Here is a 19,976-nt window from a genome sequence, read left to right as displayed (position 1 = left end):
GGAGCACAGGCTTCCTTCCGCTTAGGGGGTTCCTGCCATTTTTTCACCCCCATCTTCAGGCCCTTCTTCCTCATCTGCCATTTTTTGTTTTTCCCGCCTTTTTTCTTCCCCAGTTTTCCCAGTGCCTGTTTGTCCCTGGTCTTTTCTTTCTTCTTTCCCGTGTTGCACAAAGGGAGAAGAAAAAGAAGCATTGGAGAAGAAATAATAAGAAATTTAAAAGGGGGGGCTTGACTGCATTTCAGGTCAGACTGCTCCCTTCTAGTGTGCATGCTACTGCTGGCCTCCTTCAATCCACCACACCCCTCTACCTGTGCATGTGTTGATTGGCTCTCCACCACACCCTGCAGTCTCTGCGTGTGTGATTGGAGTTTATTACATTATTGCCTGGTACCGCTCCGCTCTACCATGTGCATGTTTACCATGGCTGGACCGTCTTCAGCTGCTGCTGTGGAATTGATTGCAGAGCCATATCCACACATCCATGATATGCAGCTGCAAGTCTTTCCGCAGCTACTGGTGTGTCAGCCTGTGTCTAAAGCCAAGTCATCTAAGAATATACTTTCCAAAAACATTTCTTCCAAATGTACTAAGAAGTCACTTCTTTCTGCTAAGCAGAAGGCTAACAAACGAGCTCGCTATGTCAGTTTCCCTTCATCACGCAGTGATTCTGCAGAGGGTCAGCAGAGGCTGGAGGCCCTTTTCCATTTGCCTGCTGAGTCTTTGGAGGAAGAATTTTGAGAGTTTTCCTGACCATTCTCCAGTGGTATCCCTTCACCAGGGGGTCCTCCACGCACAACTTCCAACACCTGCACCTTTACTCTTAGGAGAGTAACCTGGGCCATCCACAGCTTTACCCCAGGCAAGGCCTTCTACCATCTTGGATCAGTCTTCCTCTGCTCCACTGGCAACCCTGGATCCTTCCACCATCTTGGATCAGCCTCAGTTGCCCTTGGATCCTCTCATATCTCTCACCTCATTGCAGGTTCTTCTTCTGAACCAGACCTTCCGATCTCAATTCAGAGATGCTGTATTGGGTTTCATTTTGTTTGAGCTGCAAAGGCCTACCCCTGTCTCTACGCATCAGGCTCAACCATCACCCTTGGTTGAGGAATGTCTGGAGCAATGATGGGTGTCATCTCCTAACACCTTTACTGTCTCCAGGGGAACGGTTCAATGCTCTTTAAGGCTGAGGTCAATCCACTTGATCCTTTCATCACTCCCAAGGAGGATGAGGATGAGTGAAGCAGGGAGTCGGAAGGAGAAGAGGATTGCTCGCACTTTTTGTTTCATTCTTCAGACTATCTCGCCTTATTTTGCAAGTCCCTAGCTACATTGGGTCTTAACGTGCAGTGTCTGAATCTTCATCTGGCCTGGTCAAGGGGGCTAAGGTGTTGAAAGCTCCCAAGTCTTCATTTCATTCCTTCCCAGTTCCTGATCCTCTTGACAAGATGGTGAAGGAGGAATGAGGTAAAAATAGAAAAAAATTAAGGTGAATGTAGCAGTATAAATCCTGAAAATATTTATTATAATAAGATAGAATAAACCAAGAATGCATCAATATAACAGAGTATATCTGAAATCAGACATGAAAAGTTTCTTATAAAAATATATGTCAAAAACAATATATAAATATGAATATTATTTCTGATATGGAACAAGATGGGTAGGAGAAATCAAATTCTGATGTGGTGAGAATATTTTCAAGATGGTTCAGCCAGACGCGTTTCGACACAAAATGTCTTTTTCAATGGCTATAAAACTGGCTCACAACATGAATCAAATATAATTCAGTATCCAATGAATTATTGCAATTGCTGCTTTTAACACATTGTTCTTGTCCACAAATTTTTATAAAACGCGTCTGGCTGAACCATCTTGAAAATATTCTCACCACATCAGAATTTGATTTCTCCTACCCATCTTGTTCCATATCAGAAATAATATTCATATTTATATATTGTTTTTGACATATTTTTATAAGAAACTTTTCATGTCTGATTTCAGATATACTCTGTTATATTGATGCATTCTTGGTTTATTCTACCTTATAATAAATATTTTCAGGATTTATACTGCTACATTCACCTTAATTTTTTTCTATTTTTACCTTTGGTATTCATTAAGGTTCCATACTACTTGTCTTGTTTACAGTCATTGAAGGAGGAATGAGGTCATCCTCTTCATGCATGCCGTGTGACAGCTTTTGCTAACAAATTTTATTTGTTAGATCCTGAATTCATGAATTTCCTGAAGGTCCCTGCAGTGGATGGACCCATTTCGAGTCTGGTTTCCAGGTCTCTCCTTCCCAAAGAAGGTGACTCTCAATCTGATGCATCTGACTGGACTTTATTCTTTGAAGGACCCACGACACCTCAGCATATACCATCAGAGCCTCCTGAACTGCCTCATTGATCACCAGAGTCTCCATGATGTGGCTGGATGAGTTACTTGATGATCTTCAGCCAGACCCAGCTAAACTCCACAAGACCTTGGTCAAACTACACAAGGCTGCAGCATTTGTGGCAGGCAGTGCGTGAAGCAATTCAGTTTGCTGCTAGGGCTATGTCCACAGGTGTGGTTGCTTGCTGGACCCTTTGACTGCACCACTGGGATGCTGACAACACTGCTCGTATCAACCTTTCCACAGCCCCTTATTCGGGCTCCCTACTGTTTGGGGATGAGGCCCTCAAGGCACTGCTAGTTGATACCAAGGATAAAAGGAAAGCTGAGTTAGCCATGACTAAACAAGATGATCGCAGAGCTGCCCGCAGGTCATCATCTTACCAGTACCAGCAGTCTTTTCAGCCCTCGCAACCCACAGGTAGGGGCTGTGATTTTTGCTCCCCAAGGGGCTAATAGAACAAGCAGCACTTCTTTGGTCATAACCAGAATCTGTTTTTGGGATGCCAGAGGCATATGCCATCCTCTGGACATGGGGAATGTCAGTAGTGCCAGTACTGATGCCATCCCAATAGGTGTCAGAGATCTTCACTTCACAAGTGCTTGGAGGCATGTAACCATGAACACTTGGGTGCAAGATTCTGTGATTCACAGTTACTCTGTAGAATTCTGGGAGCTTCTTTCTTACAGGTTTATATCGTCCTCCCTATCTGCCTCTCCCAAGAGGCAGGCAGTGATGACGGAGGCCATATATCATTTGCTTTCTATAGGTGCAGTAGAGCCAGTGAATCCTGCCAAATTTTACTCAGGTGTCTATTCCATTTCGTTTGTAGTACTCAAAAAAGATCATTTGTGGAGGGCAATCCTAGACCTCAAATGCCTCAATTCCTTTGTCAGGCATTGGTGCTTGAAGATGGAGGCTCTTCAGGAAGGGGACTTTTTGGCTTCTATCGATCTGAAGGAAGCCTACCTGCATGTGTCAATCTTGCCCACCCGTTGAAGGTTCCTGAGATTTGCCTACAACCAGGCTCACTTCCAGTACCAGGCTCTACCGTTTGGTCTCTTGTCAGCTTATGTTTGCTCTGGTGGCGCACCTCCGGCTCCAGGGGATCCACATCTATTCCTACGTGGACAATCTCCCGGTGCAGGTACACTCCATGTTTCAGGCATCGACCCATGTACATCTCACCCTTGAAACCTTGAGGGACCACGGCTTCCTCATGAACCTAGAGAAGAGCTGCTTGATTCCAATTCAGCGTCTTAACAGCACTTTGGGGGCATATTGGACATGGCTTGCTCAATGGTGTTTCTGTCCCCAGAGAGGATAGTAGCCATCATCCACACAGCTCACTACCTGATGGCCCAAAGCACTGGGACCTTTAATATTTTCCATTCACATTGCTCCCTGGGCACGCCACCATACCTGACCATTCCAGTGGGCCCTTCTGCCCTTTCAGCTGGACACCACCAATTCCAGACACAGGAGAGTACACCTCTCCCTGTTCCTGTGGTCTTTGTTTCACTGGTGGATGGTGACTGAGAATCTAAGAAAGGAGCTCCCTTCAGAGAATCCGAGAGGACTCTACAACCGATACCAGTCTCCTGGAGTAGGGTGCCCATTGCAATTCCCTCTTTGTTCAAGGCAAGTGGACAGCTGCCAAGCAACTGCTCAGCATAAACTTGTTGGAGTTGCAATCAGCCCATCTGGCTCTCTTCCATTTTCATCAGAAGTTCCATCTCGCTTATGTTCTCATTTGGACCAGCAACATCAGTGTGAAAGCACATTTGAACCATCAAAGGAGTACATGGTCAAGAACCCTTCAAGCTGAATCGACTCTCATCTTCAATTGGGCCAAACATCACCTATACTCCCTGAGGGCGGAGCACCTCAGTGGCAACCTGAATATCGCAGCAAACTGGCTCAATAGACTACAGGTCCTTCCTTGGGAGTGGAAACTGCATCCTGGGGTGTTTCGTCAACTACATCACCAGTTTGGTCCTTCTACAGTAGATCTTTTTCTTGACTCACAATGCACGACTTCCAAGGTTGTTCGCAGAGTATCATCAAAAGGGTGCTGAGGCAATTGATGCTCTGTCAACACCATGGCCAAGAGGGCTCCTCTGTGCCTTCCCCCCAGTTCCTCTACTGGGGTGGACCATCAGGAATATCTGTCAGCAACATGTTCAGATTGTTATTCTGGCAACTTACTGGCCACGCAGGCCATGGCTTTCAGATCTACTGGCTCTCTCAATTCAGAAACTGTGGCATCTACCATTGTGGACACACCTTGTTTCTCAGAGTTCAGTTTGGCATCTAGATCCCAATGGCAGAGTTGGACAGCCTGGGTGTTAAGCAGAGCCACTTGAGAAATTCAGGGCTCTCTAAGGATATTATTGCTACTATATTGGTCTCTAGTCTGTATTTATCAAGCCACGTGGTCAGCCTTTGCTGCATGGTGCTTTAAACAGCAGGTCTGTCCGTCCATTGCTATGTGTCATGAAATTGTAAAATGGTTTAAAATGCTTTTTGCAACATAGCTCAGATGCAGAGAATTGTGAGGATTTCATCTTGGGAGAAGATGGGCCTCTGTGAGTAAAAAACTTTTAAGTTTTGTTCCTCAGCTGCCTCTAATTAAGAGCTGGAGAAGCAGCACCTGGTTATCTCTGTTATCTGTTGAGAGCCTGGTACTCAAGGCCAAGTGGGCCTGAGAAGAGTTGAGATCAGGAAGGGAGGGGGGCCTGCTAAGGCGCAAAAAGTGAAGAAGCTTCGGGAAAATTACTTCATTAGAAAGCCCCCTGATTGGCTGAATCACTGTGAACTGTTGCTAGGGCTTTTTCTTTAAGTATAGGGGGTGACACCTATAGTCTTTGTTCCGCTCGGTTCCATCTAGATGGGTGGTTACCTGAGTGGGGTTCCACTGCCTTCACTACCCTACTTATGCCTCTCTTAGGAGGGGTGAGATTTACAACAACTGCCTCTTCAAGTAAGTAGGATAGGTTAGTTAGTTTTGTTATTTTTGGTTGTGTCTGAACTCTCTTATGTGTTTTACCTGAATCCCTGGTTGGATGTTGGTTTTGAGGAATGGTTGTGCTGCTATTAATTTTGCACTTATATTTTATTAATAAAGCTACTTCTTATTTACCCATGTGTGTTCATTGAGTAAGAATAACTTTGGTCCTGGATCTGGTACCTGACCACTGACCACAAACTACCAAGAGTGTGTTTTGGCTTTACCTGAGGGCTTCTAGATGAGGAGTGCCTGTTTGGTTCTTGTATTTAGAAATCCTTGGTGTACCTATTTCTGGGCTTTGGGTTCCCCTGACTCAAAGTGTGAACCAGTAGAAGGGGTGGTGGCAGCCTATCTTCTACCTTGCAGGGTTGGTGTTGGTTTGCACAGCATTGGCAAGGGGAAATTGGGTTCTGGATCAATTGCCCAGGGTGGGGAATTGGGTCAGAAGCATGCGCCTGGCACCCATGGGGGTCGAGGCCATGACACTATGGTTAACCACCTACTCAATTTCCTCCATGTGGGTCTTTCGATGGGACTGAAGCCTAATACTCTGTACATGCAGGCTTCAGCCATTTCCTGTATCTTGCCTGTGCAGTCAGCCCAGACTTCCCTCAGAACACATCCCTTGGTCAAGCAGTTCCTGAAAGGGGCTTCTCCCCTTTCACTGCCTGTAGTCCATCAGTTTCCTCCTTGGAGTCTTCAAAAGGTCTTATAGGCCTTGCAATGTGCTCCTTTTTAGCTTCTCAAAGTCTGCTTAGTTACATTTGCTCTCGTATAAAGTTCGGTTTCTCATGGCAGCTACTTCAGCCTGAAGGACATTGGATCTGGCAGCTTTGTCCATTGCCCATTACTTCTCTGTGTTCCACAAGGGCTCTGTGCCGTTATGTCTGGATCCTACCTTTCCACCTAAAGTTTCTATTTTCCATTGCAGTCAGGATATCATCTTACCTTCCTTTTGTCCACAGCCAACCCATCCCCTCAAGAAGCATTCTCTGGATGCATGTTATGCCCTAAAGGTTTACCTGGCTAGGACATGGGGCATTCATCTGACTGAGTCTCTTTTTGTCTCGTTTCATCCGAGGGGAAGAAGGTTACCAGTTCAGTGCTGTCTCATTGGCTGCATGCTTGCATCACTTTGGCTTATGAGTCCCTTCGGATTCCAGTGGCTCAAAATGTCACAGCCCATTCTATGAGGTTGGAGGCCAGTATGGCTGCTTGTGCAACTAATGCGCCATTGCAGATATTTGAGCTGCTGCGTGGTCTACATTGAATTCCTTTATTAGACACTATAAAGCAGATTGCTATGCTTCTGCAGATGCCTCATTTGGTAGGCAGGTTCTACAACAGGTACTATTCTCCTTTTAGGCAGCCTGGACTCACCCTACTGGGACTGCTTTGGTACATCATGCCATCAGGGCCCTCCCTGTTGAGGGGGGCTGCCTAGCTTTTTCTGGAGGTAATTTTGTTCTTTTGTTTAATACCTCTTCAACTTGTAATTCAAATTGGATTGTGTTGAAACATTAACTGTATTACATTAACTTCATTAGTCATGTTATTGCTTAGGCTGTTCTTTTCATATTTCCTGTTCCGACTCAAGATGTGTATTATGATGGTTGCTACGCCTTGTATTCTTTTCTTTCTGATAGTTTTTCTGCCTGAGAGGGAGATGCACAGATCCAGTGTACAGTTTGTCTGGAATGGACTGGGGTCAAGCCAAAAGGAGCAGCTGAAGTCTTGACTCCTGTGCATTCCTGCCTTTGCACACCAGGCAGTGTTACTACCCACCTGATGGCATGATACATGGGAAAACTACCTTTCAGGTGAGACCAATAGACCATTCTCTTCATTGTGTCTTAAGTAGCTACTCAATATTGCTTCTGCCTAAGTCACTAGCTGTTTCCTACTTTAAAGCCATTTTTGTTCGAAAGAGTTATGCAGATAATCAAATTATATATAAATCAAATTGAATTGAATCCTTACAGTACAGTGAAGAAAAATGTACTTCACTTCACTCCTTCATGTTACCATAGCTCCTAAATAGACAGGCAAAGAAGGTAGTATTGGTGATTACTACATGACCTTGTGGAAACTATATTGGAGTGTTCCACATCACCAGTAACTGTTTCTTAGTGTTTCATGTATGCATTAGAGACTTTCCAGAGGCATTGGTGTGCAGTGTCATCAACAAGCTGATGACACTCAGGTCTGTTCTTCTCCCCTCCATTTATGTTAGATCCAGGTAATGAGGGCCAATCCTGCATCAGTGTTGGGGTATAGAAAGGATTCAGTGAGGGCCACCCAGTTAAAGTTGAAGCCAAACAATACAGAGATTGTAGCAGGGTCCACTTGTGAACTAGGATGGTGGGTTTACTTGCAATGGAGTTGACAATACCCTCCCTGCCTGAAAAAATAGATTTGCAGACAAATTTGCCACTGCTTCCAGTTCTGTTTCTGAATCCCCAAGTGGGAGCAGGAATAAGGAGTAGTTTCTATCACTTACATCTGATTTACTGGCTGCTTCTCTTTTTGCTCCTCCCTATTTTTTACAACTGCATAGACCTCACTTTATTAAAATGAGCCCTCCCTGCCTATTGGCTGAGCTACTTATATCATGGAACGCTCATAAATGTTCTGATAGCTGATGAGTTAAACTTCAAACACAAAGTCCTTGGAACAGAAGGAAATGCAGAGAAGCAGAAGCATTCGCCAGGGAGAGCAGAGTGGCTATGCTACCTTCCTGGTAGGTGGTTCATTGTTGCTTCCCACATGACATAAATGCACCACCAGGAGCCCCAGATTGGCTCTGCCGATGTATTTGCCCCATGCCAACCTCCCATCCTCCTTCCTGTAAGCAACAGCAACCCATCTGCTAGGAAGGCAGTGTGGCAGCTCCATCCCACATGGCAAGATGCTCTTGGTGAAAGGCAGTACTAATTTAGCAGAGAGAAACTACTCAGGTGTGTGTGTGTAAGTGAATGGTGAATGTGGAATGTTACTGACAATCTACTGTAGTCCAAAAACACCTATGAAAATTCACAAGTCTTCATGTAAGACAAGTGGAGCATATAACAAACTTAGGGTTTTAAGTTTTATGTAAATGGTGTGTAATTTTATATATATTGTTCTGTTAGTCTAAAGGTTTGACCAATAGCTCCTTTAACGTACTAAAATGCATGTGTGGCATGATGGGCCACTTAAAACATTTTTCTCAAACAGCGGAATATCAGTGCATATTGAGTTGTAACAGAGCATTTCAATACAGGTGGCATTTGGTGCAGAGGAAGAAGGGCAGCTATTGAGGGCTGTACAGGTGTGTCCTGCCCATTCCCAAGTGATAGTTTATTCTTCTTAGAAGTAGTATTTGGTGTGTTGTCTATCCTACCCAGCACTGAATGACAATTTTGGATTTTTCTGATTTTTTTTATGCTCTTGGTTGATGTTTGTTTGCAGTTTAATCTTGTGCATTAGTTTTGTGAAGCTGGGTAGACTAACATTTAGCTTACATAATAAATGGACTGTGCTAGTGGAGCTTGCTTCATAAACTGTGGATTACATTCCACAATTTATTTCATACTTTGCTTCTTTACAGTCTGGTTGATTTTGGACAAGTTCATACAAAAGCAAATTTAAGCTCCAGGTATTCTATTTAAATCAGTTATTCTCAAATTAAAATTCTGTTGGACATAATTGGGGTTTTTTTAAAGCATGCCTTGATTTTAGCCATTTCGATGTTAGAAGCAAGCTTCTCCCACACATCCTACATATTTGTATGGTGTGATTTTATATGAAATCAGTATAGGGTATCTCTTTCTGTTTTGGTTGTCACATGATCAGATCATCAGAGACCAGGCCTTTCAAAAGGAATCTCAACTGTTTGTACTAGGAAAAACATTTTCAATGGTATTTCTCTGGGTACTAATCAGCTATAGTGATAGACTCTATGTCACATCGTGTAATGATAACCCTGTTTTATAGTTAATGTAAGTAGCAGTTATGTAAATCATTTTCTTACAGAATGAAAACGATCGTTTACAAATCCAGCTTACACAGCTGCGCAGCCAGCAAGCACGTGATACAGAAAAACACCAAGTTCTTGTTTCCAATTTAAATGAACAACTTAAAGGGTAAAATTTTACATTTTTTAAAAATAAATCCACTCCAAACGTTACTGTGTATGTTTTTCAAACATTTTTAAACTTTTTACTTGCAGCTGATAATTGAAGTTCACAAAACTCTTTATCAAAGATTATTTTTATTAGTTGTTTTATTGCAATTTATTTATAGAACATTTTGCTTCTGGATATAGACACACCTCATGTATCAGGTAGACAGCAAGTTCTTCAAATGCTTATAGCTGATACCCATAATATATTTAATAATGTTTACCATAGCTGATCATTTATTCTCTTGGCAGGTTAAATGAAAGAAATGGTTTGCTTGAAACTTTGCTTGGGGAAAAGGAGCAGAAGCTTTCAAGTATAGCAGAAAAGCTAGAACGAATAGAAGACATGAGAAATTCACTTCAAGAGAGAGATCTTCTGAACAAAGAACTAAGTGAAAAGCTATTGCAGAGTGAACAGAAGGTGGGTTGTAATGTGTCAGTCAAATAGAAAACATTTGGTGAATTTTTAAAGCACTTAATTCTCCAGCCTTTCAGTAATCCCTACAATGATGTGTAAACCAATAGTATATTATAAACAGAGGTGCAGGTAATTCTAGACCCTGGACTTAATGGTCTTATCGAGACTGGCAACCCCTTCTTTAGATGGCAGTGTGTTTTACATTGAATGGGAACTGCTTGAGAGTAAATATGCACAGGATCACAGCCTTTGTTGTACACAACTATACTTCCTAAGCCTCTCCATTTTGCAGAGAGAAGGCATTAAAAATATTTTAAAGGGCCCACCTATTCAAGCCAGGCTGTTCCAAGAAACCTTCAGGCTTTAACATGAAGGCTCCAGTTAAGAACATAAGAAGAGCCTTGCTGGATCAAGCCAAAGGTCCACATAGCCCAACTTCCTGTTGTCACAGTGGCTTACCAGATGTCCATGGGAAGGACACAAGTGCAGTTGGTATGAACACTAAGTGCAGTTGATATGAGTAAGCCCCATTGAACAAAGTGGAACTTGCTTTAGAATAAGTATGTGTAGCATTGTGCCAAAGCTACTATAGTAAAGTAGACATGTTACTCTACCCAGGTAGAAGCCCCTTGTACCTGGGTTCAGCTGCTCCTGAGAAAGAGTCTACATGTGGTGATTTAAAAAATCGCCACATGTACTGGTACCCTGAAGAAAGAGGTCTTTCGTTCACGTGTTGATTCTCCCTGCATGCTGTCCACGTGGAGCTGATCATGAGCAATGAGTTTTCCTCCCTGGGGAGAGCCTGAAGCTTTGTTCTAGCAGCAGTAGCTGCTGCCGCCAATCAGAAATGAGCTCAAGGAAACATCAGTTGCTGGAGCCAAGGGGCAGGAAAGAGGAGTAAGGCTAAAATGGAGGCAAGAGAAAGAAAACCAGCCTGAAGCAGAGCTTCTGTGTGCTGGCAATGAGTGAGCTTGAGGGAAGGAAAGAGGCAAAAAATGGGGATGGGGAGCTTTGAAGGACTCACACAGCAATTTTTAAAAAGTCTACTCAGAAGTAAGTTCCATTGAGTTCAGTGCTTCTGTGTGCTGGCGATGAGTGAGTTTGAGGGAAGGAAGGAGAAAAAAGGGGGGAGAGGAGAGAATTTTGGAGGATTCATATTTGAATTTTAAAAATGTCTACTCAGAAGTAAATCCCCCCAGTGGGGCTTACTCCCAGGTAAGTAGAGCAGAGCTTCTGAGTGCTAAGCAATGAGCTTGAGGGAAGGAAGGCGGAAAAATGTCTACTGAGAAGTAAATTACACTAAGTTCAGTAGGGCTTACTCCTCGGTAAATAAGAGTACCTAAAAATGTGCGAGAGACTTGTCAGGAAAGTAGAGCTAGGAGTGGATTGTTTAAATTGTTGATTTTTAAAAAATGAGTTTGTTTTTCAAAGTTAAATGGAGTTCAAGCCTCTTGTGGGCTCAGACAAGTGAAAATTGCTATCTTGAGAGAAGGGCAGAAGGAAGCAGTAATCAGAGAGCTAGTGAAGAGAGAGAAGGGGGAGAGATCCTGAGGGCTCGCACTGTAATTCTAAAAATGTCTACTCAGAAGTAAGTCTCACTTAGTTCAATGGGGCTTTGAACTCCAGGCAAGTGGAGTTAGGATATCTTAAAAAAAGCAAGAGCTCTGTCAGAGAAGCTAGAGCTAGGCAAGGACTGTTAACATTGTTAATTTTTACAAAATTAAGTTTGCTTACATTCACAGTACAATCCTAACTCCAAGCCTACTCTAAAGTAAATCCTATTTAGTTTGGTGGGGCTTACTCCCAGGTAAGGAGGATTAGGATTCCAGCCCCTTAGAAGAAACAGTTGGGGGACAGAGAAAGGGAGGGGAGTTTGTCTGTGTGTCTGCTCCCAGTACAGTCCTAGCCATGTTTACTCAGAAGTGAGTCCCACTGAGCTCAATGGAACTTACTCCCAGGTAAATGGGGCTGGGATAGGATAGCAGCATCACTTTGAGGGGAATGTAGGAACAATTGAAAGGAGGACAGAAGCCAAACTTGTGTGGCCCCTCTGGGCTCAGACAAGTGAAAATTGCCATCTTTAGAGAACGTGGGAGGATGTACTAGTAATCTAGTAAAGGGGATGGGGAGAAAGACTTAAGAATCTGAAGTTACAGTGCAGTCCTAACCATGTTTATTCAGAAGTAAGTTCCACTGAGTTTAATGGGGCTTACTCCTGAAGTGAAAGTGAACATAGAATTACAGCCTTTAACTTCTAAATTCAATACTTTCTTTTAAATACTAGGTGATTTATCAATAAATATTATAAAATTTATAATAAGTCTGTTAAACGTTCAAAGTGTCGTCATGTGACTCTTATTGTTGCTTGTTATGGAGTAGTAGAGAAGCTACTCTTCAGCATTGTGCCACAAATAGATTCCAAAAAGTTTGCTTTAAACTTGCTCCAGCCTCCCCCCATGGCATGTAATGAATGATGGCTGCAGCCACAACTGCAATAATAAAATAATGTAATGGCTAGGTAACACATTGCTCAGAAATGATAGTGATCAATAAATAACAGAAACCTTGGGTAATAGTTATCCCTTGTGTTTTAATAACCTAATCCCAATCAGGTTTACTCAAAAGTAACTTTCATTGTTCAATGGAGCTTACTCTCAAGTAAATGTGCATAGAATTGTAGCCTTAATTTTCTTTACGTCTCAGCTTTCCTGCAAAGAGCTCAGTGTGGCATATGTAGGCCTGTACCTGCTCAATATATCCTCAGAATAGTCCTATGATGTAGTTTAGGCTGAGAAGGTGACTAGCCGAAAAGTCACCCAGTGAGTTTCATGGCTGAATGAGAATTTGAACCCAGATCTCCCAGGCCATAGCCCAGTAGTCTTATTACTACACCACACTGGCTTTTGCAGAACCTGTACACTACAGTAGCTCTATAAATCACAATATAAATTACCCACTATACTTTTCTTCCTTGGTCTTTTAAAACCTATTGAAATCAATAGTAAAGTAAATCTGTTGTGTGCTTTATATTTCCTCCTCCTCTAAATATCAAGAGAGAAATATAACCAGGACTCTTCCAATAATTTGATGGCATAGGTCGGCAGTGATATATGGGGGAGCAGAATGGCAGTGGCACAGAGATGGCAAGGTTGGGGGTACTTTGGTGGAATGCAGTAGAAGCCTGCAGGTGTGTGCCCACCTGCTGCAGGATAGTGGTGCCACCAGTCCTCAACTGGCAGGCACCTTGCCCCATCCCCATTCACTGAGTGGCAATGCTGCCATTACTGAGAAAGCACTGCTGTTGCAGAGTCTGGGATCTACCCTGCATTTTACTAGAACCCCAAGAGGCACTAACTACAGCCATCTGCAAAGACATACATCTAGTATGAAAGAACATTGCAATGGTAAACCACCTCTGAATATCTCTTACCACGAAAACCCTATGAACAGAGTATCCAAAATGCAACACAAGATAGTGCTGGAAGTTGAGAGCCCCAGGTGAGAAGGCACTCACTGAGCTACTGGGGAAGAACAAAGGACAAGTACGAGTAGCGCTGTGACTAATGACGCAGCTGGGTCAAAGCCAAAAGGAAGCCCAGAGGCTGATGTACACAGATGCAAAAGGAGAGTCCGGAGTTGTACAACGCACACAATAGGAACATGGAATGTGAGAAGCACGAACCAGGGAAAGTTAGAAATTGTCAAGCAAGAAATGGAACGCATCAACATTACAATACTTGGCGTGAGTGAACTAAAATGGACGGGAATGGGACATTTCCAATCAGGCAACTACAAAATATTTTATGCAGGAAATGAGAAATTAAGAAGAAATGGGGCTGCTTTAATAGTGAGAAGTGATGTAGCAAAAGCAATTAGGAGCTACAATGCAAGGTCTGAGAGAGTGATATCAATGAGATTAAATGGGAAACCTATCAACATAACCATCATCCAAGTCTATGCTCCAACGGCAAATGCAGAAGAAGAGGAATTGGAGAGATTTTATGCAGAAGTACAGGAAGAAATTGATCACACACCAAAACAAGATGTGCTGATAATCATGGGGGACTGGAATGCAAAAGTAGGGAACAGAGAAGAATTAGGAATTGTGGGGAAATGGGGCCTAGGAGACAGAAATGAAGCAGGAGAAAGACTTACTGAATTCTGTAAAGCCAATAATTTGTTTCTTGCGAACACATTTTTTGAGCAACCGAAAAGACAACTGTACACGTGGACATCACCAAATGGCCAATATAGGAATCAAATTGATTACATAATTGTCAGCAGAAGATGGAGAAGTTCCATACTTTCTGCAAAAACAAGACCAGGAGCAGACTGCGGTACAGATCATGAACTGGTTGTATCAAAAATCAGAGTAAAGCCAAAGAAGACCAACAAAGCAATCATAATGCCAAAATACAATTTAAATAACATCCCAGAAGCATATAAAGATCAAATAAGGAACAGGTTTGAGGCTTTAAACTTAGCTGACAGAGAACCAGAAGAACTATGGACTGAAGTCAGAGACATTATCAGAGAAGAATGCAAAAAAACAATACCTCTAGCTAAAAAGAGAGAAAGACCCCAATGGATGACTGAAGAAACTCTTAAAATGGTTAAAGAGAGAAGGAAAGCAAAAGCAAAAGACGATAGAAACACAGTCAGAACCCTAAATGCAACAATACAGCGACTAGTACGTAGGGACAAAGAGAACTATTACAATAGTTACTATATAGAAATAGAAGAGGACAACAAAAAGGGTAGCACAAGAGCCCTATTCCAAAAGATTAGAGAAATGAAAGGGAAATTTAAACCAAGAGTAGGGATGTTGAATAATCCACAGGGGAACACACTGACTAATGGAGATGAAATAAAAGGAAGATAGAAGCAATACACTGAAGAACTCTATAAAAGAGATGCCAGGATGGCAGATTCATTCATGGAGGAACCATATGATGAAGAACCAGAAATTTTAGAATGTGAGGCGAAAGCTGCTCTTACAATACTTGGAAGAAACAAATCACCAGGAACAGATGGCATACCAATAGAGTTGCTACAAGCTACTGAGACAATCATCCAAATTTTGACTAAAATCTGTCAACAAATATGGAAAACTAAAAAATGCCCCACAGACTGGAAGCATTCCATATACATCCCAATTCCAAAGAAAAGGGGTCCCAGAGAATGCAGTAATTATCGAACTATTGCCTTAATATCCCATGCAAGTAAAGTAATGCTCAAGATTCTACAACAAAGGCTCTTGCCATATATGGAGCGAGAAATGCCGGACGTCCAAGCTGGATTTAGAAAGGGAAGAGGTACCAGAGATCATATCACAAACATACGTTGGATAATGGAACGGACCAAGGAATTTCAGAAGAAAATCACCCTGTGCTTTATAGATTACAGCAAAGCCTTTGACTGTGTAGATCATGAAAAACTATGGAATGCTTTAAAAGAAATGGTGCCACAGCATCTGATTGTCCTGATGCGCAACCTATACTCTGGACAAGAGGCTACTGTAAGGACAGAATATGGAGAAACCGATTGGTTCCCAATCGGAAAGGGTGGAAGACAGGGGTGTATTTTATCACCCTGTTTATTTAATCTGTACGCAGAACGTATCATACGGAAAGCAGGATTGGACCAAGATGGACGTGTGAAAATTGGAGGGAGAAATATCAATAATTTAAGATATGCAGACGATACCATACTACTAGCAGAAACCAGTAATGATTTGAAATGAATGCTGATGGAAGTTAAAGAAGAAAGCACAAAAGCAGGACTACAGCTGAACGTCAAAAAGACTAAAGCAATGACAACAGAAGATTTATGCAACTTTACAGTTGACAATGAGGACATTGAACTTGTCGAAGATGATCAATACCTTGGCACAATCATTAACTAAAATGGAGACAATAGTCAAGAAATCAGAAGAAGTCTAGGACTGGGGAGGGCAGCTGTGAGAGAACTAGAAAAGGTCCTCAAATGTAAAGATGTATCACTGAACACTGAAGTCAGGATCATTCAGACCATGGTATTTCCGATCTCTATGTATGGATGTGAAAGTTGGACAGTGAAAAAAGCTGATAAGAGAAAAATCAACTCGTTTGAAATGTGGTGCTGGAGAAGAGCTTTGCGTATACCATGGTCTGCAAAAAAGACCAATAATTGGGTGTAAGAACAAATTAAACTAGAACTGTCACTAGAAGCTAAAATGATGAAACTGAGGTTATCATACTTTGGACACATAATGAGAAGACATGATTCATTAGAAAAGATAATAATGCTGGGAAAAACAGAAGGAACTAGAAAAATAGGAAGGCCAAACAAGAGATGGATTGATTCCACAAAGAAAGCCACAGACGTGAACTTACAAGATCTGAACAGGGTGGTTCATGACAGATACTCTTGGAGGTCACTGATTCATAGGGTCACCATAAGTCGTAGTCGACTTGGAGGCACATAACAACAACAATGAAAGAACATGGCGTCTCTGAGAAGTTGCAGACCACAGGGTTATCAGAACTGAGATGAGCTCACAGTCTTTCCACGCATAGATCTATTCCTACTTTCCACAAGTCAATTTCGGTTGTCAAATTTCCAAATGAGTGTGTGTCCTTTCGTTGCTATTGTTAAACAACTGGAAGCCAGAAGCACTTGCCAATTGACTACAAATCTCCCAGGGATCTACCAATAGATTACAGTCTACCTTCTGGCCATCCCTGCACTAAATTGTTTGTATGGGCACAGTCCTGCCTTGCAGGGTTGTTGTAGCATGGTTCAAAGGAGTGCTTGCAAGAGTGAAACTACAATAGCAGAGGTAAGACTCTTCAAAACATTGCCAAAGAAGGCATTCTCGAAAAAGCAATGTCACCTTTCTACTGTGTACCCAGAAACTGAGAAGAAAACAATTGTGGATTTGCTCATCTCTGTGCAGCTCTCACCTTCTTTAAGTGTCATGCATCAAAATTAGACACACCTGATGGTCAAACACACAATAATGGCTGCCTCCATTAGAAACTGCTGCATCATATGGTTTTATGGTAACACAAATCTGTCTTGTAGGTTTGTAATACTCTAGATCAAGATGGTTAGACTTCAGGATTTTGGTTTTTTTTTTAATTATCATTATTATTACAAAAACCCAAGATCCACCAACCAGAGCAAGCCCCAAAATATATACACTTAGAGTTAAATAATTCTTAGCCCAGGGATTTGTTCTGAGTTCCAGAATTGAACTGAGCTCACAGTATTTCCACACAAAAATCCACTCCTGAGTATCCCCACACACTTACTTCTTTTCAGCAGTACAGTAGGGCCCCACTCATACAGTGGGTTACGTTCTGGACCCCTACTGTAAAGCGGAACTCATTGAATAGAATGGTGTGCGATGCCCGAAAACCACCGTAAAAGCAGAACAAGTGCCGTATGAGTGGGGCTTTAGTCTAATTGCATCTAATTGAGACCGCCTTATTAGCGAAGCGCCGTAAAACAGGGCCCTACTGTATAATAGTGGGGTGGTTATTTTCTTGTTTTCATTGTGGAACAGGAGTCTGAAATCCTCACTGACCTTCTGCGAGTCATCCTGAGATACTCCAATACCTTTCTATCTACTTTCTGCCCACCCTGCATTTAAAGTGCTATCCAAAAGCTAAACATTATGACATAGATCATAAAAAGATACTGATGATCACGTTTTGATACTGAGCTACAAACATTTCCACTGAAAAACCATAAAAACCACAGCCCAGAGCTTTCCTGTTTCCCAAATACCAGGAAAGGCTTTCCAGGGGACAGAGTATGTTACAGCGGGAGCAGCAGGCTGGAAAGCCCAACTGATAAATAATTTTCCCAACATTTATATTTTTATTTATTTATTATTTGATTTATATCCTGCCCTTCCTCCTTGCAGGAGCCCAGGGTGGTGTAGTTCTGTGTTTTAAACACATGATGTCCCCAAGAAAGAATAAGGTGTACCATGTTGGAAGAATCATTTCAGTTTATACTCTTTTAAGCAGTTTGTTTTTGTTGCAGCCTCCTCCTCCTCAAAATATTTTCATATATAAATATTCAATATATTTAGGTCTGCACTTTCACAGATTTATCTATGAGTAAGTCCTATTGATCTCCATAGGACTTATATCTCAGTAGACATGTATAGCATTGTTCCATGAAAGCCTACATCAAAAACCATACATACTTTAAGAATAACAGGCAATGAAAAATACAGTATTTTAATAGCTATAATAATGATAGTTATAGAAATTGGTATTTTCTATTTAAAAGTTGGTGTTTGATTTTAAAAACATAAGAATCTGCCGGAAAAATTAAAACAGTAAAACTACATTCCCGTTTCTGCCAAAACTCTTTCTATTGAATTGACAGGAAACAGTTTCAGGAAGTATAACAGACCCATGTTGGCAGTAAAAGGGAATTGCTTCAGTGGTGCATTTAATAAGTGTCATTGAAGCCCTTTTCTTTTCCTGGCAGCGAATGTGTATATAATAGAGATTGTACACTCGTTGAATGTTACATGTGAATAACTGTACGAGTGTACAGCCCAGCTACTTGTGTACGTAGGTACATAGACTGTATACTTGTTGAATGTAACATGTGAACGGCCTGAGAGACTGAGTCCATGATTCAAATCGCACAAAGCCAGAGAAGAAAAGTTTCCAAAGAAACTTTATTCACAACAGCAATTTATCTTATTTTAGCAGCACATGTATATGTTCTCTCTCTCTCTCGAACACACATATACATAAACACCCTACTATCTTACACGCCCAGTCTAAAAGGGGAAAAAGCAGTATGAACCCTCATCCCACTTCTTGTTTGCTGAACTTAGTACGCATGGCAACTCCCTTGTACAATGAAGAAAGAAAGAAAGGTTCTTGTTTACTCACAGCAAAACACAAAAACCCTGCTTGCAGTAAACTATCTCTCTTGGGAAGGAAGGAGAGCGATTTTCTCTTTTGTAAAAGACACCAAAACCAGCATCTCACTGCTAATTCTTGCAAAAACTCAAAGAAAAGAAATAAGAGCTGACAAGAAGAAAAGGTAACTATTTATTTCACAAGTATGAGAAGATCCTCGGCCTGCCCCCTTGCCTCTCTGGCATACTCATTGCCCCTGTGCCTCAGAAGATTGTTTGACTGGCTGAGCTTGCTGCCACTCTCACGTTGTTTAAAATTAAAATGATGAGCAACTTTAGTGTTCACTCCCAGAGTAGCATGTTGCTTCCCAGCTTGCCGCCACTGCTCCCATCATTGCAGCTGGCTGTCTGGTGTCATTTGGGGTGCCATGGATTTGGGCCCAAGTCTGCCTTTAATGGTGCCACAGAATGGGGCAGGGAGGGAAGGAGAATGGATTGCTGAACAAGAATGATCATGGCTTGCCACCATCCATTGAGTTAGGGTAAAATGAGATTTGAATTAAGAATTTTCCAGCTATTTTACGATTATACCATTTCAGCCTTGAGAGTGTGATTGATTTATAGTGTGATCCTAACTGGTTTACTGGGAAGTAAGTCCCATTGATTTGAGTTGGACATACTCTCTAGAAATGTAACTTGAGAGCTACATACTGTATATTGCTCTTCATCCCCAAAAACCTGGAGGAGGAAGGTTTTCATATTGCACCTAAAACTAATCAGTGTCTACCCCATCTGCACCTCAGCTTTTCCTCAGATATTGCCCAACCAGGGTGCCACCATCAAAAAGGCCCTAACCTAAGTTGCCACTCCATAGGCTTCAACTCAGTGGTGGAATAACAAGGGCCTCCCCCGCAGATCTTAACTAATGGGCAGGACAATGCAGTACAGTTATTTTATTTGCAAATATTTTTACTTAAATTAGCTAAAGCTAGGCTGTAATTTGGTTGGGTACGGTAAAAAAGATACATATAAGCATACTGCTATGTCTTTGTCTAGGTCTCCCCTGAAGTATTTTATTAAAATTAGTAATAATAGTGGTTTACCAAGTTG

General features: G+C 42.0%; 1 protein-coding gene across 7 annotated transcripts in view; it reads left to right on the top strand.

Annotated features, from left to right (window-relative positions):
* The window catches only part of LOC133377194 (golgin subfamily B member 1-like), a 94,642-nt gene that overhangs the window by 38,547 nt on the left and 36,119 nt on the right, over positions 1-19,976 (top strand). For 4 of the 7 annotated variants that reach the window (XM_061610732.1, XM_061610731.1, XM_061610730.1 and 1 more), the window contains exons 18-19: positions 9,426-9,535; positions 9,826-9,994. In XM_061610732.1, the coding sequence (XP_061466716.1) occupies positions 9,426-9,535; positions 9,826-9,994 (279 nt within the window). Of the gene's footprint in view, positions 1-8,673; positions 8,722-9,425; positions 9,536-9,825; positions 9,995-19,976 lie in introns of all 7 variants that reach the window. The other 3 variants (XM_061610728.1, XM_061610726.1, XM_061610727.1) reach the window with 1 other exon arrangement.

The sequence above is a fragment of the Rhineura floridana genome, chromosome 2 (genome assembly GCF_030035675.1).
Source record: "Rhineura floridana isolate rRhiFlo1 chromosome 2, rRhiFlo1.hap2, whole genome shotgun sequence".
In the NCBI taxonomy this organism is placed as follows: Eukaryota; Metazoa; Chordata; class Lepidosauria; order Squamata; family Rhineuridae; genus Rhineura; species Rhineura floridana.
The sequence above is the reverse complement of the archived record's forward strand: the minus strand, read 5'-3'. Positions and strand labels throughout refer to the sequence as shown.